Consider the following 21,804-nt stretch of genomic DNA (forward strand, 5'->3'; position numbering starts at 1 on the left):
CCCACCCCAACACGGGAGTCCATACTTCCCAGAGGGCCTAATGGGCCCCCAGGCCCCTTCCAGGGCCCCTCCGCCTGCCTGTGGCCATCGCTCGGCCGTCATGGCCTCAGGCTCTGCCACAGCCCTCTGCCTCCCCCGCCTCCGCCTGCCCCCTCCCTCTCCTGCAGCCCCCCCGTCCCCACAATCAACAGCCGTGCCGAGGAACTCCTGCAAAGCAACCCCCTAAAACCCGCCAGTATCTCCACACACTTAGTACACAGGCGCCCGCCTTGGCCTCCCCTGCGTCTCTTCCAGCCTCGCTCTGCTCCAGCTGCGCTGAACTCGCCCAGTGCCCCTCAAGCCCAAGACTGCCCACCTCCAAGCCCGAGCTCCTTCAGGGCCCTGCACCAGCCCTGCCCCCAACCCCGACCCCCGGAAGATTCTGAGATCCTCCTCCCTTTGTCTGTCGGACCCTCTGGGCAGAAGGGGGCCCTCCCCTCCCGTGTGTCCCCTCAGCTCCTGTACAATCACTTTGTGCCCACAGCCAGGGCAGCGGTGGGAGCAACGCCACCAGCCCCGCCCTCAGGAGTCGGGACCACCTGGGGAGGGGGCGCCCTCCTTGCTCTCGGTCCCCAGAGCCCAGCACAGGTTAAGTGCCATGTGATGGGGGAAGCTGAGACCCTGCTGCCAGCCAGGCTGGTGTGAATCCCTGCTCTCCGACTAGGTGACCACCGTGTGACCTTGTGCAGGCATCGTGACCTCTGTGGGCCTCAGTTTTCCCATCAGCAAAATGGGGGTGATAGCACTGACCCTGAAGGGCCACAGGAGATCGGGAGCGCTCAATACATGGGCACCCCGGTTGGTCCTGCTGATGCTGGGACGGTGGGGGTGTCACGGGAACAAACGGCTGCCTTCCCAGCGCCCAGGCCTGGCTGGGCTGAGGTTCTGTGGCTGTGCAGAAAGGGTCCCTCTGAGCGCCCCCTCCCACCAATTCTGCAGTGTCCCGGGGCCTGGGTGACAGAGTCTCTGAGGACTCTTGGGAACAAGATGGCACCCCTGCATCAGATCTCAGGTCCCCATCTGTGTTGGGTGGGTGGGTTCCTGACCCTTGAGGCTCCGGTGACCCCCAGGGCCCCTGTCTCTCAGCCCCTCTCCTTTCTGGTCCTCACAAGGGCTCACGAGGCAGGAAGGGCCACTGCAGCCCCATCACAGGTGAGGTGGAAATAGAGGCTCAGAGACTGCAAGTGACTTGCCCAAGGTCACCCAGCAAGTAGGCGGTGGGGCCAGGGCCCCATGTGGCGCCTCACCCACCTCCCCACAGCCGGGCCACAACCTTGGCCTCAGTGGAGCTTCCCGGAGGCACAGAGAAGGGGAGCAGCTGGCTCAGATCACACAGCAGCTCAGGGGCCCATCTCCTGAGCCCTGGAACCCCCTCTAGGAAAGGAGGGTTACAATTCCTGCCCCAACTACTCACTGTGCACTGGGAAGCTGACCAGCCACGGCCAAGTGGAGGAGCTGGGAGGTAGGGAAAGGAGACTTGTCTGTCGGTGCCTGTGATGTGGGACCCAGAGCCGTGGGTGTGAGGATGGAGGTGAGGAGAGCTGTCAGCACCTGGCGCCCCAGGGCTTGGGGTCGGGAGGGTGGGCGACGGCAGGAGCAGCTCCCTTGTTTCTGGCCTGGCTCCGGGGATGGTGGAATTGCCACCAGTCAAACAGGGGCACAGGAGAGGGCAGGTTTGGGGGTGAAGGTGATCAGTCCGGGGGGTGAGTTGAGATGCAGCGTCTCGGGGAACCCTTCAGATGGACATATTTAACAGGGAGTAGCCAGGAGCAGTAGGGGGTTTGGAGCAGCTTGGAAAGATCAAGGAGGGGCCACCCGGCCTGGGCTCCTGGGGTCAGGCCCAGCTCTCCTTTTGTGGCAGAGCTCCCAGGACTCCCAAGGAGACCCGCCACCTGCAGCCTTGCCCCTGCACCAGACACCAGGCTCACTTCTTCCTGGGGCACTTCCCAAGCAGACACCAAGGCCCACAGAGCCCACGGACCCGGGCAGAGCAGCCCTGGCCACTGTCAAGTTAGAATCAGCCCCCACCAGAGTCCAAGTCCTCCTGGCCTGGCCATGGCCAACCTCCCAGAGAAACTGACCCCATTCCTGCCGGGCAGGAGCACACCAAGGTGGGCAGCAGTGGGCGTGGGGACTTAGCCCAAGAAAACCAGACCTCGGCCAGCCTCGGAGGGCAGTGGCTCTGATGATGTCATGGCGGCCTGGCTGATTGGCCACGACGCCGCCCTCCTGCACTGGAGAGCAGTTGAGTTCCGAGGCTCCTGTGACCCTCACTCAGGGAAGTGCCCTCGGGCTGCCTCCCACTCAGTCTGGTCCTTGGAGTCAGAGTATAAACTGAGGGGCAGGAGAGGAAGGAAGGCAGGAAACTTTTTCTGCTGGCCTTCCACCCCACCATCGCCCAACAGCCATTCCAGCCTGTCCCAGGAAAAGAGGGTGGCAGGAATCTAGATGAGCTCCTAGGTCTGGGTCCTTTGGCAACTCGGGCACCGTGTGGAGTGTAAATGGAACAGTCCCTTGTGGCCGCCTGGCCTCCAACCTCCTTCTCTTCCCTGGCTCGAGAACCCCCTACTGTATGCCTGCGGGTGTGCCCCAGAGGAGGAATCATGACTGGCCAATTATTCATTTTCCCAGCTCCTTTGCAAATAGGAGGTGGGCATATAGCCCAGTGCTGGCCAATGACACATAATGAATCTGTTGGGGTGCTTTACTTCCCCCCGTACTTCCTGCCTTTGAACAAGGTATAAGGATGTGAGGCCTTGAGCTGCAGCAGCCACTTTGTAACCATGAGGCACTGACCATGAGACCAAAAGCCAATTCACTAAGGAGGTGGAGAGGAAGGCTGTGAAGAGTCTGGGTTCTTGAGCCACCAAACCAATCCTGAGACCACTAACTTCTGGACTTCCTATTGAACTGACAATAAATGGTAAGGAATAAGCTGCCAGTGGCTGGGTTTCTGTTACTTGCCACTGAACGCATGCCTTCTGATATGCCAAAACAGGCTTCTTGTCTGAAGAAGCAGAAGTTGCAGTTTCCAGGCCTCAGAGTTACTGCTCTCTTATGCCAGCTGCCTGGGTTCTGACTCCCCATCTGGGGTCTGCCTGCCTGGTTCTGCCTTCACCCACCTGACCCCAGCCCCTGACCCCAGCTCCATGTTCTCTCTGACCCCTGCGGGCTCACCTGACCTCAGCACAGCCCCTGAGGCTGCGGGGCTGTCCTGGCTGCTAGCCTGGCTTGTGTCCCCCTCCCTCTGCAGGCTGCCGCCTCTCAGGGCCCTCTGACCGGGCTGACGAAGCTCTCAGGGGCCCAGTTTCTCCAGGGGACACTTGGGCATAAAGCAGGCAGGTGGGCAGCTGGAAGGTGATCCAGATAAGACACAGGAGTTGAGACAGGAGTCTCCCACCCCCTACCTGGGGATCCAGAAGAAACGCAGTGGCAGCCACCTCTCTGCACACCCATCTCGAGCTACCTCTCCTGTTCCCCACCCAGGAGCCACCTGAGCTCACCCCTGTCCACCAGCCTCAGAATGACCCAGTGAGGGGCCGGGAAATGTCTCCTTCAATTTCCATTTTACAGGGCAGCAGACGGAGGCCCAGAGCTAGGAAGGGACCTGCCAAGGCAGAGCCATTACTGGGACAGCCCGACCCCCCCCAACCCCACCCCACCCCCGCCCCGTAATCCCCTGAGGTCTACAGAGGGGTCATGACCCTCACCCTCAGGGCCAGAGAGTAAGCCCCACCCCCAGCCCGCTGCCGTGGCCTTGGCCATGGTCGTGGTGCAGCCTCTCTAGGCAGACGGAGGTGTCAGGGTGGGAGGACCAGGGGAGGAATTGCTCATGGCAGGAGGGCATGAGAGAGGGCGGGGGACAGCTGGCACGGTGCCAGTCCTCCCCCAGAGCTGTGACTTTTAACACCCCGGTGTACTGGGCCTGGGCCAGACAGGTTGTCAGCCAATGCTTTGCCAAACCATGCGGAGGTTTCAGGTGCCTGGAAAATGTCCATCAGGCCAGCCAGCCTGGGGACCCCACCTTTTCTAAAGTCTCAGCTACCAGAAGTTCATCCCAGCATCTTCCCCAGCATCCCTCACACCTGGGACCCTCAGGTCCCAGGTCCCAGGCACCCCACTCCCTTCCCCAACCCTAGGAGACTGGCCTGACCCAGAGAAGGTTACCCCGGGCCACTGAAGCCCCAAACAGCACCCATCCCCCGGGACCAGCCTGCTCAGTGCTGCTGGGCTCCCTGGGGCTGATGCAAGCCCCTCCCCAACCAGCTCCCTAGGCCCATTATCCCCAGACCATCTGACCTTGGCCTCCAGCGTGGTCAGCCGGTCACTCATGTCACTGAGCCGGGTACAGTTCATGCATTCTGAAAGAGAAGAGGTGAGAGTGGAGTAGATCCTGGGGAGAGAGCAGTCCAGCCACAAGGATCGCCTCTGGTCAGGCAGGCAGGGAAATCTCTGAGCTGTTGCCAGCAAAACTCCTACCCATCCTTCAGAGCCTTATCCATAGCGCCCCCTCCTCCATGCAGTCTGCCTGACCTCTGACCCTCCTTGCTGGGCATCCACAGCACAGAGTACTGTCTGTTTACTCAGTGAATTGTCTGAATCAGCACCTGGGATGCCTTGTCAGTCTGTGGGTGCCATACGGGCAGGGTCTTTGTCTATTTTGTTTGTTCATGAATTTCAGTGCCTGGCACAAAATAGAGGCTCAAAAAATATCTGATAGTTGATGAATGGATAGTAAATGAGACACGCTCCCTGACTTTGAGAGCTGCAGTCTGGGGAAGGATACAGGCAAATAGACACAGGCTGGTAAGGGCTATAAGAACAGAACGCGCAAAAGAGCATCATGAGGGATGTCAAAGACCATCTGGGGTGGGCAGTGGTCCAGGAGGGTTTCCTGGAGGCAGTGGCATCTAAGGTGAGGCCTGAGGGACGCACGATGACTGGTCAGGTTCAGCAGAAGGAAGAATAAGGGCTGAGGCCCCAAGAACAGAACAGGGGAGCGTCTGCCAGCAGCCTGGCCTATCCGAGCACACCTGCGGGCCACCAAGGCTGGAGCAGTGGGCTGGGCCCTGACACAGGAGGCCTGGGGGGAAGATCTTGGCAGTATCCTGAGGCCAATGGGCTGCTGTTAGACGGGGTGAAAGCCAAGGTCAGATTTGCATTTTTAAAAGCTCACTCTGGCAGCGGAAGTGTCCCATGGGTGGGAGTGGGAGGGCCTGGGAGCGGGAAGGCCAATTAGGAGACCAGTCACTGTTAACCTCCCAGGCATACATCTCCCTGGGCTGTAATCATCTATTTATGTCTGTCTCCCCCAGAGACCCAGAGCTCTTTAATGAGGAAATAGATTGTTCAAAGCTGTTCTAAAGAGCTTTTATTGCTCTAGAAGTCAAGAGATGCTTAATTTCCTCCCTCAGTTCAAAGCCTGACCCTACAGGAACCCCATTCTGGTTAAACAGACACACGAGAGGTATTCGGGTAACTCGGCAGGTCCCCACTTGGTGTTCAGAAGCCCCTTGGCCACAGTGAGGCTCCCATCGCACCAGGGGGGTACCCGGCCCCCCATCATCGGCCTTGTATGTCCCCCAGCTTTGTCGCTGAATGCAAACCACCTTGTAAATGTCCCTATTTTAAAAGAATGACTGCTCTGTGAGAGATGTGAGGAGACCACCAGGATCTCAGGACCATGGGAATAGGTGATTCAGGCTGTGTCCTCCCCGGGGGCGCCCAGCCTTGAGGCCAGGGGTGCTGAGGGTCCCCACTCTCTGCTCAGCAGCCCTACCCGGCCTCACAAGGCACCAGCCCTACCTGGGTTTAGGTGGGCTGGCAGGGGTCCCCTCATCCTCGTCTCCCTCCCCATCTACCCTGGGCTGGGCCCAGTGAGTGGTTTATAAGCCTTTTTTAGGAACAGAACTCTTTCTCCCCCAATAAAACCTTGTCAGTAACCCTGATACATATTAAAGACTGAGGCGTAAACACTGAAACTTGAAAACAACCAGAAGAATGTATACAGTTGTCTGACTCGGGGACGGGGCAGGACTTCACAAAGGATCAGCGAGAAAGGAGGCGGTTTTCTGGTTAAACGTGGGGGATTGAACACACGTGTTTCCCTCTAGTTCCTCCCAGGAAAGGGATGGTAAAGGAAGAAAAAGGTACAAAGCAGAGAGATGGGCAGAGGAGACTTCGCAGGGAACGGCGGCCAGGGCCCGAGTCCCAGGCTCGCAGACACAGGAGGGCTTGGAGATCAGGGAAAGGCGAGGGTCGTCTCTGGGCTCAGCGACCCACCCAAGGGGAAAGGCCCACAGGCGCTGCTGATACCTGGGGAGGGGGAGCCCCCCCCACCCCCCCAACCGCCTGTACAACAGCCTCCAGTCAACATGGGCAAAACACACGAAAAGAGCCCCAGGGGGCTTTTAGCGCCTCCCTCCTAAATACAGATGGTCCAGGGTTCCTTTGCCTCTGAAAGAGGCCCTTCGTGGGAAAGACAGACATCAAAACAAACAGGGTCCCACGTGTCATTCCACCCACCCTACCCTCCACCTTCCACCTTACTTTCCACCCACCCACCTTCCCATTCATCCATCCCCCGCCCCTCCCTTCACACACCCACCCCCCACGCTACCCATCCCCGACCATCCCTTCAACCACCTGGAGGCACCATGGCTGCCCGTGAGCCCCTTGGTGACCCCGCGCGGATCCTGATGGGCGGGTGGCAGGGCAGCGTGAATGGGGTGCCTGCCCTCGCAGCAGAGGCCCAAGAGCATCTCGTGGGGGAACAGGCGCTGACTCTGGAGGAGGCCTGGCCTGGAGAACTTTCCTGTTTGAGCCTCAGCTGTCCCCTCCACACACAGGAGGGCACACCCCACCCCGGGGCCCAGCAGGAAGCGGGGGGGGGGGCGGGGGGGCAGGGTGGCCACGGGTGAGGTGTCACTCAGAGCCCCAGCCCCGCCCAGTGAACATTCCTGAGGCATTTCGGGGCTGTGAACACATTTCCAGGGTGTGAGGCAACAGACAGGACTCGCTGCAGGGGGGAAGGCCAGCAGAGGAAGGGCTGAGCCTTGGGCGCTCCCAGAAACCTGTTTCTGGAAAGTGCGCTAGGCCCGGACCTAGCTTGCTCTGGCACCGGGCGCCCTGCTTGGCCTGTGCGGAGCGGCTTGGCTGTCAGCGGGCACAGGGGGGTCCGGCTCCCCAGCCGCGGAGAGGCCCAGCCAGCGGGCAAGGGCAGGGCCGCCAGCTCAGCCCCCCTGTGCCACCTGCCCGGGCAGGCACTCTGGGACTGGGCGGGCTTTATGGTTTCCCCCCCTGGCATTCTGTCATCGACAGCAATTAAGTTATGCGTTTGACTTTCTCTAACCATTCCTCGGAGCGGTGGAAATACGGAGATGGGCCTGGTGGGGACAATCCTGGCTGTGTGGCTGGCCGAGGCCCTGCCGCCTGGCTCTGGACCGCTTCCCCCTCCCTGAGACGCAGACTCTAACCCTCTGGGATTCCGAGGATTCCCACGTTCCCAGCACGCAGAGGCCCGCGAGTGTTTCCTAGTTTTGGGGACACAGCGGCAGAACCTGTGTTGGTAAGTCTCTGCCCGTATATCAGAAGGGTGGGTGTGCCAGGCGAACTGGTGTGTGTGTGTGTGTGTGTGTGTGTGTGTAAGAGAGAGAGAAACTGACTGCTTGGCGTGCTCAGTAGAGAGAGCGCTATAGAGGCCACTAACTCACTGTGTGGCTCGCGAGGCCCTCTTTCTCTCTGCACCTCAGTTTCCCCATCTGTAAAAGGGGTTTGCGTGGCTCAGCTCCAGGGGCCTCGGGCTCCTGGGCTCTGCTCTTGCCCTCGCCGGTCGGCCGCCCTCTCTTTCTGTTCCTCCTCCCAGGGCACCCCACCTTGGTGCCTCCAGCTTCTCCCTACCTCACCCATCCCTTTCTTGCTTGGGCCACGGGAGCCTGACAGGCGCAGCCAGGGCACTTGGATGGTCCTGTCCCCAGAGGCCCAGCTCCCTCTGAGAGGTCTCTGAAATGGTCTGCAGGTACAGGGCACACGCAGGGTGGATGTCATGTGCAGTCAACCCGACGGCGCCCAGCTGGAAGAGACCCCTAAAATCCCCCGGGAGACCTTTGACCCTAGTCAAGACTCCTATAGGGGAAGAAAGTTCCAAGGAGGTCAATAGGGTAGGATACTGCGGGGACAGGGCTAGGGCAGGCCAGCTCGACTGGCCAGGGGTGCACACAGGGCACCACAGGCACAAGGGGGTCCTGAGTGATCTGTTTCCCTAATGTGACAAGAGCTATGGAGGGAAGCCCCCCACGCCCGCCAAAAGCCTGACTCTAGGGAATGAAAACTGGGGGTAAAGAGGGGGGTACAGGGGACTCTCCTTTCTCATGGTAAGCCTTGAAGAGCTACTGGCCTTTTTAAAACAATGTATATATTTAATATATGTAATATAATTTAAACTTTTAACTGGGTGAAAACTTGAAACGTGCTTATGATGCTGTGTGGAAAATATACAAAATTGTATCTGTTCATGAGCTGGCAGGAAACAAGCCAGCTGCAGGCTGGAGTTCCAGAGGTGGTGCCACCAAGACACGATCATTCCGATTTTTCCAGTCCTGGTGTTTCCAGTTCAGCCTGCAGCTCTTAAGTGCCCTCTGGTGCTCTGAGCCTAGCTCCGTGGGTAGCAGCGAGGACCTGGTAGGAATTTTGTAAAATACCTTCCCTGGGGGGCTTCCCTGGTGGTGCAGTGGCTAAGAATCCGCCTACCAATGCAGGGGACACGGGTTCAAGTCCTGGTCCGGGAAGATCCCACATGCCATGGAGCAACTAAGCCCATGAGCCACAACTACGGAGCCTGCGCTCTAGAGCCCGTGAGCCACAACTACTGAAGCCTGCGCACCTTGAGCCTGTGCTCCGCAACAAGAGAAGCCACCGCAATTAGAAGCCCGCGCACCGCGACGAAGAGTTGCCCGCGCTCGCCGCAACTAGAGAAAGCCTGCGCACAGCAACAAAGACCCAACGCGGCCAAAAATAATTCATTAATTAATTTTTTAAAAAACCCTTCCCTGGGCCTGGGAAGCCACCTTTCCAGGTGACTTGTAGAGAGCCGCTTGTCCAGGTACTTGCAGACAGATCGGATTTTTCTAAGACATATATCCCAGAAGGAAGAATGGAAAGGACAAGACCAGCCCAAAGATGGGGGCCCTACCTTGGGCCCCCCTGTGCCCCTCCACACATGCCAGAGCAACAGAGCCCATCGGGGGCCGGGAGCCTGCTGGTTGGATGGAGCTGTGGCTGCTTGCCAGGCCCAGCCGTGGGGCTAATGGACAGGACAGAATTATTAAATTCCATCTTTTTCTATATCACGGATCACAGAGAAAGCCAGATATTTCTTCAAGAACTTCTGCCAAGAGTTTTTATTGAAAAGTAATCTGAGTTTCCTCTTGGAGAGGGCAGCCTTGCATGGGTGTCATGGCTGTAGAAACACAAATGCCCAAAGGACCGGCAGTGCTGAAGCTGCTCATAGCACAGTGGTGGCTGGCCACCTCCACCCCCGACACCAGCAGTCCCTGGACTGCAGAGCTTTCCGGCAATGTTCAGAAACGCCCCGTGGGGAAAAGGGACAACACTGGTGAGTGAAAGCAATTCACTAATGTTCATCAGTCACCCACAGGGTGAGAGGCAGAAATACCCTGGCATGTGTCCCTCCCTTTATGAGTGAGGATGATGAGATTCAGAGAGGTTCAGCAATGCACTCTAGGTCACACAGCTTGTCGATCAAAGGCCAGGATCAGCACCCAGGCCTTCCATTCCCATAAGGCCATGGTGGGCTGGGCTAGGTGCCCTGGCTGGGGCAGCAACTCTCAACGTGATGTGAAAACAGTGCCTGGACCATGGCTGGACATGGGTGAAGTTTGTGATTTCTCCACCCCAGCATGGCCCTAAAGACTCTACTGACCTAACTAGCCAAGTCTGTCTTCCTCCCTCTCTTACCTCCACATCCAGCCCAGACAGAGTTCAAGATTGTTGGATCTTGTACCATGGCTGGATCGCACCCCAAAGCATCTTTGCCCCAATGAAATCTAAAGAGGAATTATTGGAATTATTAAGTTAATTTAGCAAGGTTGATGGAATACAAAGACAGTTTATAAAAATCAACCATATTCCGGGACTTCCCTGGTGGTCCAGCAGTTAAGACTCTGAGCTCCCAATGCAGGAGGCCTGGTTTCGATTCCTGGTCAGGGAACTCGGTCATGCACGATGCAGCTAAAGATCCCGCATGCCACAACTAAAAAGATCCTGCCTACAGCCACTAAGACCCAGCACAGCCAAACACATAAATAAATAAAATAAAAAGCTTGCCTTCAATTAAAAAGAAAATCAACCATATTTCTATATATTGACAATAACATCATTCACAAAAGCATCAAATTATCTGGGAATAAATCTACTGAAAACTATAAAACGTCATTGAGAGAAATTAAAGAAGATCTAAATAAATGGAAAGATATGTTCATGGATTGGAAGGCCTTATATTATAGATGTTAACTCTCTCCCACTTGATCTATAAATTCAATGCAGTCCCATTTAAATCTCAGAAGGCTTTGTGAATGTTGTGTGTGTGTGCGTGTAAATTTGCAAGTTGATTCTAAAATATATATGAAAATGCAAAGGTCCAAGAACAGCCAAGGCGATCTAGAACAAGTAGAACAAAAGTGAAAGACTTTTAGGACCAGAAATGAGACCTATTATAAAACTACAGTAATTAAGACACTGTATTATTGGTGCAAAGATAGACAGACAGACTCACACTTACACATTCACCTGGTTTATTAAAAAGGCACACATGAGTACAGGAGAGAAAGGATGGACTTATCAACAAATGGTGCTGGGTCAATTGGACATCCAAATTGAAAAGTAAAATAAAAGAATCTGACCCCTAACCCACACTACACATGAAAGTCGATTCCAGATGGATTGTAGATCTAAATGTTAAAAGAAAAACAATACAGCTTTTATTTTTGCAGCGCAGTATGGCTTTCAGGATCTTAGTTCCCCAGACCAGGGATCAAACCCACGCCCCGGCAGTGAAAGCTCCAAGTCCTAATCACTGGTTCACCAGGGAATTTCCAACAATAACGGTTTTAGAAAAAATAGGTAACTTACCTTCATGACCTCAGAACAGACAAAGGTTTCTTAGGACACAAAAAGCACTAACATTAAAGAAAACTTTGATAAAATGGATCACATTACATTTAAGAATTTCTTTTCATCAGAATACATCATTAAGAGAATGAAGAGGCCTAGAACCAAGTAGAAGAGGTCCTTGGAATACATAAAACCACAAAATAAGATGCCAAATGATCCACCTGTCAATGCAGGGGACATGGGTTCGAGCCCTGGTCCGGGAAGATCCCACATGCCGTGGAGCAACTAAGCCCGTGCACCACAACTACTGAGCTTGTGCTCTAGAGCCCACGAGCCACAACTACTGAAGCTCGTGCGCCTAGAGCCCGTGCTCCACAGCAAGAGAAGCCACTGCAATGAGAAGCCCGCGCACCATAATGAAGAGTAGCACCCGCTTGCAGCATCTAGAGAAAGCCCATGTGCAGCAACAAAGACCCAAGGCAGCCAAAAATAAATAAATAAATAAATTTATTTATTTATTTAAAAAATAAATTAAAAAAAATAAATACATCTTAGTGATGGTGAAGAAATTTTTTTTTAAAAGGGCTTCCCTGGTGGCGCAGTGGTTAAGAACCCGCTTGCCAACGCAGGGAACACGGGTTCGAGCCCTGGTCTGGGAAGATCCGACATGCTGCGGAGCAACTAAGCCCACGCGCCACAACTAGTGAGCCTGTGCTCTAGAGCCCTCGAGCCACAACTACTGAAGCCCGCGCGCCCTAGACCCCGAGCTCCGCAACAAGAGAAGCCACCGCGATGAGAAGCCCGCGCACCGCAAAGGGGAGTAGCCCCCGCTCACCACAACTAGAGAAAGCCCGCGTGCAGCAACGAAGACCCAACGCAGCCAAAAATAAATAAAAATATAATAAATTTTTTTTTAAAAAGATGCCAAATGGCCCACAGTCATAGGCGAACTTATTAGCCGTATCAGGAAATGCAAATTAAACCACACTCACAAGAATGGCTAAAATTAAAGACTAACAATGCAAGTATCAGAGAGAGTATGAGCCACTGGAACTCTACGAGAGCATCAGTGGAACATCCATGGAATAACCACATTTTTAAAATGTGGCAGTTTCTAATAGGGCTGAGTAGCAGCAATTCCATCTCTAGATACAAAAATGAATAAATCCTTTCACCAAAGATACGTGCAAGAATGAGCAGCGTCGCTCATAATAACCAAAAATTATAAATAATCCAAATTCCTATCGGTGGCCAACTGGGTAAATTGCATATTCACAAAATGGACTATTGACACAGTAAGAAGCACACGCAAACCACGTGCAGCCGCGTGGATGAACTTCACAAAGATGACAGACCCCCCCCCCCCACAAAAGAGCACACACTGTGTGAGTCCATTTATCGAAAGTTCCAGCACAGGCAGGACAGGTCAAAGGCAGTGGCCTGCGGGTTAGCGGTTACCTTGGGGAGGGCAGCTACCAGAAGAGGCAGGAGAAGGGCTTCTAAGATGATGAAAATATTCTCTTTCTTGAGCTGGACACGCGTACATAGGTGTGGTCAGTATATGTAAAACATGTCAGGCTGCTGTCCTGCTCATCCTAAACCACCTATCTGACACGTCACCCTCCAACGCTCCCCGATGCCCTGAGGACAACCCCCACCCCTGGGATGGGCTACTTGCCGTGCTCTGAGCACCTCCAACTCTTCTAGGCCTTTAGCATTTGTCTGTCTTGTCATCGCATCTAGAAATGGCTTGCAACCACCCCATTGATCAGCGAATTCCTAGTGAAGCACCACCTCCTCCAGGAAGCCTTCCTTGACCACTCTAGGCAGATTCAGGCACCCACCTTCCCACCAATTGCCATGCATCCTGTGTACACCTTGCTGACAGCACTCGGCGGCGTGGACGGGGAAACTCTTGTGTACCCCTCTTCCCTGTGGGGCCATGTCTCACCCATTCTCGTATTCTGAAAAATGGGGGCAGAATATTCCTCCATCATATGGGGCTGCAAAGATGCTCGTGTGTCCTCTTGAGAAGCAGCAGTGCCACCCTTGGGGAGGGGGGTGAGCAGATCTGGAAGGGGACCCCCAGCTCACTGTCCAGGTAGCCTGCCTTGGAGGACCTCAGGGGGTCCCGGGGGAGGGAAGGGACTGCTCTCCTCCCGCAGGGGGCCGTCTGTCCCAGGTGCACCCTGGCAGCTCTGTGCCGGGAGCTTCCTCACTGTACACGGCAAGCGCTGCAGCCCCCGAGCAGCTGTTTTCCATTTCCACCAAAGTCAGGAAAAGTGGAAGGGGTTTAAAGTAGAGATAAGCAAGATGTTTTGATGCTGAAGTTCATTATATTCTGGCTTGTGTCATGGTGGGAGGGGAGGAAGGGAGGAAACGTTCTCTTCCGATTTCACAAGAGCAGAGGGTCTGGCCCGTGTGTAGCCATGCAGGTCATAATAATGATCAAAAGAAGAAAAAGCAACTGGAGTTCACGGAGCACTCAATCTGCCAGACGCTAATGGAAGGGCGAGACCTTGACGCACCGCTTTTCGTGTAAATTTGTCTAATTCCTGCAACAACCCAACGAGGGAAGAACCATTATTATCTCTGTTTTACAGATGAGGCAACCCAGGCACAGAGAGGTTAGGTAACTTGCCCAGAGTCACACAGCTAGTAGGTGCCAGAGGCTGGATTCCAACCCAGGGAGCCAGGGGCTGCCATTGGCTCTTAGCCATCATCCTGGCCACCTCAGGAACTGGCCTGCTGAAAATGCCTGAAGTCCCCGGGGGCTCCTTGGAGCCCTGCCCTCAGTCGCCCCCACCCTGCTGTCCTCTGGAAGTCCTACCCCCAGGGTTGTGGGGTGGGGCTCCACAGCCTTTCCCCAGATGCCATCCTGGCCCCTCACCCCAGCTGAGGGCACCACGGCATTTCCTTTCTAAAACATTAGGGCCCTCGATTTCTGCGGGGAAAAGGCAGGAATTGAATACACGCAATTCTTTAAGAAATGAGACCCTTCTCCAAAGTGAGCAGAGTCCCGCTGCTATGTCGGGATGACATGGTTGGTCCCTTTGACCCCTTCCCCAGAAGGCAGCTGGGCCCTGTGGAGAAGACACCCAATCTGGCGGTGGCATGGGGTGGGGGCTGCGGGGCCAGAGGGGCTGGCATGCAGGGAGGGCCATCAGAGCAGCATCTGTGGCTCCAAGAGGGTCAGGGCCCTGCTGCTGGGGAGGGGGTGTGGGAAGGGGCATAGAGAGAGAGCAACCCACGGGCCACGCCCCTGTACCAGAGTGCAGACTTTAAAGGGCGCGTGGGAGTGAGCACGTGTGTATACACTCAGGTCTAAGGCAGGGCGTCTTCGTGGGAGTGTCTCTGCGCGTGGACATTCGTGTGTACATTGTGTGTGTGTCTCTGTCTGGTGCCATTTCTTTCTTTCTTCTTTTTGGCCGCACCACGTGGCATGCGGATCTTAGTTCCCAGACCAGGGATCGAACCCATGCCTCCTGCAGTGGAAGCGCAGAGTCTTAACCATTGGACCACCAGGGAAGTCCGTGTCTGGTCCTATTTCTGACACGTGGGCGGAAGCTCAGAAACATTCTCCATCTCCACGGGCCCCAGGGTTTACAAAGCCCTTTCGCATCTTTGACATCTCTTGGTACCTTTGTGGCCAGTGAGGCCCCACAACCCATGGTCCCAATTTATAGCTGTGTTAAGGGCAGCTCAGAGTGGGAGAGGACCTCCCCCGGTCACACAGAACTGCAGTAAAAACCCCAATGTGTTCTGGGGAAGGCCAGGAACCCTCCCACCCCACCTACACCCTGCATGGGGACCCAAATGAGCCAGAAGAGGCTGCAGGAGGAGGAGCTGTTAAATCCAGGGGGCTGGTCCCCTGCTCTGGCAGCATACGCCTTCTGACGGACCAGGAATGGGGTCAGCATTAGGAACCGTGCTGTGTGTCCTCAGGCAGAGTGCAGCCCTCTCTGGGCCTCAGCTTCCCATCAGTCAGATGCAGGGATGGACCGGATGCTCCCTTTCAGCCTTTTGTTCTCTGAGTCAGTAACCGTAACTGGAGCCAGAAAGCACATCAGCTGTGCACCCACCTTTCCCCTTCTCTCTCCTGTGGGAAAAGAAGCCAGGCTTTGCTTCCTGCAAGCAAATGGATCATATCACGGTGGCCCATTCCCTGGCTTCTGTGGTGAAATGTGATCCCCTGGGAAGCATCCTATTGGGCTGGAGAGGTCACTTGGTAGCTTCAGGTAATCCACAGCCCAGGTGAGGAGCAGAGGCCCTGGTTCCACCTTGGCTCACCTGCTCCCCGTCACTGGGCACTCAACTTTCCTCCACAATAAAATGGGACAACAGTCCCTGCCCTGCGTATTCATGAGGCCCAATCCAGACCTTTGCCATGGGCTTTGGTACTCGCGCACTCGCGCTTGCGCAGGAAGGATATGCAGGAAGGGACAAACTCTCCTGGGTCCGTGCTGGGCGGGGCAGTTAATTGGAAATCCAGAAGCCGTCAAGGAGGACAGCACAGCCGGAGAGAGCACAGCGTCCTCGGGACCCTCCAGGCAGCAAAGATCCAGCCTTCTGGCCAGCAAAGCCTTTGGTATTTGGACCATTTTGGAGAGAAACTCATCTAAGAAGTACCTGACTGCCCAGCTCCCAGAGTGGAGGGATACAGCACACCTGTGCTGACCACTCCCAGGGCACCCAAGTGTGGAGGGCGCTCTCCCCTGAAACGAATGTCTCCACTGCACCCCTCCTTCCGCCCTCACTAACCACCGGGATTCCTGAACCCGGGATTCTGGGTCCGGATTCATGCTCTCCCTGAGTCCTTTCTGTGTTGGTGATGACGCAGTAGCCAAAGCCGTACTTCCTGGGCATCTCTAACGCTCTCCGGGCGTCACCGTGTGCATTACGCATCCTCCTCATAGGTGTTTTGGTTCCTCTGTTACAGATGATGAAAAGGGAGACTCTGCGAGGTTATGAAGCTGCCCCAGGCCCCACAGGCAGGGGCAGGAACCAGATCAGAGATGCTCCAAAGCCAGTGCTCTTTCCTTAACCATTCCTGGCTTTTGATTGCTCTGGCCACATTGGAAACCTCCTAAGCAAGGGAGTTAGAGCTGTAGCGTCGGTGAGTGCACCCAAGAAAAGTGTGTGCGCTTTGGTGCCTGGACCTGGGGCCCCCTGAGGCTGCTCTATCCTTGTCATGGCTGTCTCTGGACAGGTGAGTTATAGCAGGTGATGGCAGGTTTGTTTGATAAAATGAATGACTTTCTCATCAGCACGGCTCCCAATGGGCTGTGGAGCGGCTTTTCTTCAGGCTGGTATGGCTGGGAGAAGTCTGTCCCCAGAAATCCACGGTGTGAGAATGGAACAGCCAGAACCCCGCAGGATAAAGGACTTCTTGGTCCTTGGTGCGGGCTGGAGTAGGGTCCCCACAGCTGGGGGGTGCTTGGATGAAGGTGGCTGTGGGACCATTTGCTCAGCGGAGCGATTTCCAGCCTTCCAGGAACATCCCTGAGGACTTAAAGGGAGTTTTATCACAACAGAAATAAGAGATCCAGTCTCTTCAGCCATTTGGGGGATCGAGAAACTGGGGGGAGGGTCAGCCCTGCATATGTTTTATCTTTCAGGGTTCAGTGATCCAGCTGCTTCTTTTGGTTGGATTTCTGAGGTTCGTGTTCTTAATCTGAAGTTATTGTTTGAAGTGCTCTTCCTCTTTTTTCCTCATCCAGAAAGAAATCATAAATATCTCCAGGGTCCCACAAAGCTGGCAGGCCGCCTTGCCTGGATCTGAAAGCTGACACCAGTCACAGCCCAGGGAGCTCTGGTTCCCGGTCCTCCTGGACATGTGGCGTCAGCACTGCCACCATCACTGTGTCAGTGGGAAAGAATCCCTTTTAACAAGGCTCCAAGCCCAAGGTCAAGGTTCAGGGGCCATAAAGCAAAGCTGGCTGACCGAGAGCCTCCAGAATACGGGAGGGGCTGCCTGACTCCGCTGGGTAGAGCGCCCACAGCCTTGGCCCCAGGCTGGGGCCTTGCCCTCCTGCAGCGCTGGTCCAGGCGCAGGAGAGGTGATGAGCTTTCTTGGGGAAACAGATGAGGTGCCCCAAAGACAGCAAGAAGGGGCCAGAGTCACTTTGGTCTTGGGGCTTTCAGAGGAAAATGGTGGCGGAATTCAAAGTCCCCAGGCAGGAGGTCTGGATGGGGCAGTGCATCAGAGGAAGCCCAGGCAAAGAGGCCTGAGCATCAGCTCTGACCGTTCCCTGCATGTACCTGTGCAGGCCCCTTCCCCTCTTGGGGTCTCTATCCCTCCAAAGGCAGGGGGAAGGCCCAAGGTAGCTTCAGCTTTTATTCAGGGGTCATCTGGGCCCCAGGAAAGGCCTTGGTCTCTTCATGGCACCATCTGCCTCTTGATGGTTGTTTAGGGGAGCTGGGACATGAGCGTGGGATGCCTCCTCTGACACCAGGTCTCCTGAGTTCTCTATAAGAGCTTGAATCTCAGTCTGCAGGACCATGGGCCTGACCTCATGTTGGAGAGGGCCCAGAGTGCGGTTATCAAATGCCCTTTTTTTTTTTTTTTTTTTTTTGGCTGTGCCCCACGGCATGCAGGATCTCAGTTCCCCAACCAGGGATCAAACCCGTGCCCTCTGCAATGGAAGCACAGAGTCTTAACCACCGGACCGCCACGGTAGTCCCATCAAATGCCTTTTTAAAAGGAAGAAGTCTTTTCCCTATACACAGTGGCTTCTGGGACCCCAAAGGGAACAAATCAAAGAGAGGCTGCTCCGAGTGCAGGGGGTGGGAGCCCGGCACGCCCAAATCAGCCACCATCTGTGCCCTGGGTTCAAGGTGGGCAAGAGGTAGACGGGTCTCGGTGTCCCCACCCCCGGTTCTCAGACACCCAAGGGAACAGCATGTGATGAGGCCCGTCCCACGTCCAGTGGGGGACGTCGCGCCCACACAGACAGGGAGCTGTCTGGACTCAGCTCCCCCGGGCAATGTCTGGGGCTTAGATTCTTCCGGGCCTGGCCTGCCCCCTCCCTCAGGGGCCACCATGCACTGGTCAGCTGCCCCTCCACCCTCCTAGCCAGGAGTGGGTCTGGCTGGAGCCCAGGGCCACGTGGCCTCCTGTCGAGACACGGAGGGAGGAGGAGTGGGCAGGTGACAAGACTCGTGACTCCCAGGGTCAAACCTGGACTGCATCCTTGCCAACAGGAGGAGGTTGTCATGGCAACTAAAGGACCACTTGAGATGGGGCCAGTCTCCTCATCAGGCACAGACCTTCACCGAGGATGGATTTTTCTGCTAATTGCCTGTAGTTTCCAGCCCCTGATCTGACTTTCTAGATCACAAGTCAGACACCATCTTACTCTTTCTTAGAGACACTTTCCCTCCGCCTACTGTCCCCATAGCTTAAAACACATTCGAACGACGGAAAGGCATTTGTGCAGGATTTACAGTGTTTGCCTAATAGCTCGAGGCTTAGTCATCTCTCTGGGCCCTGCCCCTCGACAACCTGTGTTACCTTGGGGAAGTTACTTAATTCTGAACTTCAGCTGCTTTGGCCCCAAAGATGAGGATAATCAAGACCACCTCCTAGGGCCCTGAACTGGTTAGAGAGAATGCGGGATCAGCACAGAGTGCGTGCAGAGAAAAGGCAGCTATTCTCTGTACTCATATTAGAAAGCAAATCTCCCATACAATTGTAAAGACCAGAAGGCTCTTAGGGTTATCTCACCGGGCCCTTTCTTTTAACAGATGAGAAAACAGATCTGGGGTGGTAAGTGGTTCATGGCCACAGTCACACATCTGAGGTGGTGGCCCACCCAGGGCTAAAACCCAGCTCTGGGTTTGTACCTTTTCACCTTCCCAGGGCAGGCACCTCATTACTCCCCCTTAGTCATTTACACCATAGTAAGAATGAGTCCAAAGCACTCTGCCATCCCTCTCTCCTGCCAGAAGAGCCTAAGAGCAAGATAATACAATCCCCATAATTAAGGAGGAGCAAGATGGTCCAGCCCGGAAAGGTACAATGTGGCCCAGGATCTGGAAATGCCAATCCTCCTTGCTCAGCGGTTCCAACTGCGTGCAGATTAGAGGTGGGGGACGAGAAACCTTCTGCTCAGGCATGGAGTGCGGTTACTGGGTCGGGGTTCTTATTGGCCACGTTTTCCCGCCTCCAGATCCCGGTCTGGAGCAGCGGGAGAAGTTTCTTTTCCATGAACAGGGCTCATGTCCACACTGGCCCTACCCCAGGCTCCTGGGAGCCCCGCTGGACTCACCAAGGGGCAGATAGGAGAAGGCTTGGGCCAGAAGCAGAGCCGTTGCAGGGGAGGTGAGGGGACACCCAGAGGCTGGCCTCGGTGTCTGATGCCTGCTCCCTGCTCACAGCTGGGCTGCAGTATGCGGGGAGGGAGAGCTCCACACTCCTCCCTTTAGCCTCTCTGAGCTTTAGGGATATGGGGGCGGGGTGGGGGGCAGGCGGGCCAGGGATTCCGGCCAATTCTAAGGAAGCGGTCTCGCAGAGCCCAAGGGCCTGGGCTGGAGGGGCAAAGAGTGGAGCGAGGAGGGGCTGGGATAGGACCCAAACAGCACCGCTTTGGGACCACTCACTGTCCCAGCCAGAGCCAAGTCCAAGGACGAAAGGAGTCTGGAATGAGCCTCCCTACTGGGAGTGCAGGGCACTTGGTGTCCTTTTCTTCCAACACCGCCCCCTCAGCCCAGTATCCAGGAGCCCCAGGAGGCAGCCGTCCAAGACTACAAAAGTCTGCCCATCTGGTGGGTGTGAAATGCTATCTCATTGTGGTCTGAATTTGCATTTTCCACACTGCTAATGAGGCTGAACATCTTTTCACAGGTTTTGGAGCCATTTCTCCCCAGCGCCTCCCCTCCAGCCGTGAAAGGCCTGTCCGTGTTCTTGACCCATTTATCTATTGGATTTTTCTGTCTTTTCCATATTGATTCACGTGAGTTCTTTCTGTATTTCTGATACCAACCCGTTGTCAATTTTACGCATTGCAAGTATCTCCTCCCGGCCTGTGGCTTGTGTTTTTGCCTTTGGTAAGGCTGCCTTTTGTCAGAGAGAAGTTTCCCAAACTACTTTTTTTTTTGCCACGCCGTGAGGCATGCGGGATGGTAGTTCCCCTGAACAGGGATTGAACCCGTGCCCCCTGCATTGGGATCTCGGAGCCTTAACCACTGGACCACCAGGGAAGTCCCCCCAAACTATTTGCTTTTCATTCCTTTAAAGGTATCAGCTGGAGTTGTGATAGTTACCTCCCTATCCCGTTCACAACTTTAAAGGGGCAATTCTAATGACTCACTCATACTAGCGTGATATTGACTGACTCGGTAGCTGAGTTCGACACGGACAGAAGTTCCTTCCTCTACCTTGTTTGCCAGGAGTTTCCATCATGAATAGGGGTTGAATTGTATCTCTTAAAACTGTTCGTGAGCTGAATCACATGAAACGATTTTCTAAATTCTCCTTGGTCACAATCTATTACTTTTTGTGCATGGCCAGATTTAAATAGCTAATATTTTCTTTCGGATTTTTCACTTGACTCATCTATAGCTCCAACCCAGAACCAACTTGGTGGTCCCAGAACTAGGGTAACTTTCAGTCCTGAACCTGTGGGAGGTTGAAGCCCAAGGCTTTGGTTTCTCAGGCTTAATTTGTCCCCTTCCGAAGTCCAGACAGACAAGCTTCCTCGTTACCGCAAGCCAGGGGTGAACTTTTCCTGTCTCCTCTTTCACTGCGTCTCAGCTATTGCACCCCGTAACACAGGAGCCCACCCTTTCCCCCTGTTTTGGCTCAGGTATAAAACTTGGTCCCAGATTCCCAGGACCCACTTCCCTGCCTACCACGGGCCATCGCAGCAACAGCGTCAGACCCTCTGCTTCCTTAGCTTACTGGGCACCGGAGCTGGAGGGGGCCACAGAGGCTGGATGGATCCTGCGGGCCCCCGCTTGGTCTCTGCCCTGGAGGGGAGACACAGAAGCACCGGCAACCTCTTCCCTGCTTTTTTTCAAGCTGAAGTTCTATGTAAAATGTAAAAGAAATGGTTCTTGAAAATGCTGATGAATGAGGCAAAAGGATACAATCTTTCTCCTAGTCAAGCAGCCGATCCAAGCACAGGGTAATAATACACAGTACTTAAGCGCTGGTAGAATCCACAGTCGTCTAACGTTAAGAGGTCACCTGGGCCTGGATTATGGAGAGATTCTCAGTGTGTGAGCTCTGCCCTGGGTTCACACCTTTATGAACAAGGGCTCCTGCTACTGGCCAGAGCCAATTCCCTTGGGCTCAAACTTCCTTATGTAGCATACACATATATTATAAATATATATATATATATGTGCATATATTCACACACACATATACACACATATATATATCTCTCCAAGGACTGATGTCCAAGCTCTGAATGAGCATGAGGCATCTGATGCTGGGATCACACACGCACGAACATGCACGCACATACACACACAGGCACACACGTGCACATATACTCACAACACGTGTGCAGATGCCCACACACATACACTATACAGCATGACACTCTCTGAAGTCTTCCTTTTTCTTTTTTTTTTTTTGGCTGAGACTTGTGGCTCGTGGAATCTTAGTTCCCAGGCCAGGGATTGAAC

General features: G+C 54.7%; 1 protein-coding gene across 2 annotated transcripts in view; it reads right to left on the minus strand.

Moving 5' to 3' along the window:
• The window catches only part of COL26A1 (collagen type XXVI alpha 1 chain), a 173,094-nt gene that overhangs the window by 16,634 nt on the left and 134,656 nt on the right, over window positions 1-21,804 (minus strand). For both annotated transcript variants that reach the window (XM_059038704.2, XM_059038703.2), the window contains exon 4: window positions 4,339-4,400. In XM_059038704.2, coding sequence (XP_058894687.1) covers window positions 4,339-4,400 — 62 coding nt within the window. The remainder of the gene's footprint in view (window positions 1-4,338; window positions 4,401-21,804) is intronic.

Source organism: Kogia breviceps, chromosome 14, assembly GCF_026419965.1.
Source record: "Kogia breviceps isolate mKogBre1 chromosome 14, mKogBre1 haplotype 1, whole genome shotgun sequence".
NCBI lineage: Eukaryota > Metazoa > Chordata > Mammalia > Artiodactyla > Physeteridae > Kogia > Kogia breviceps.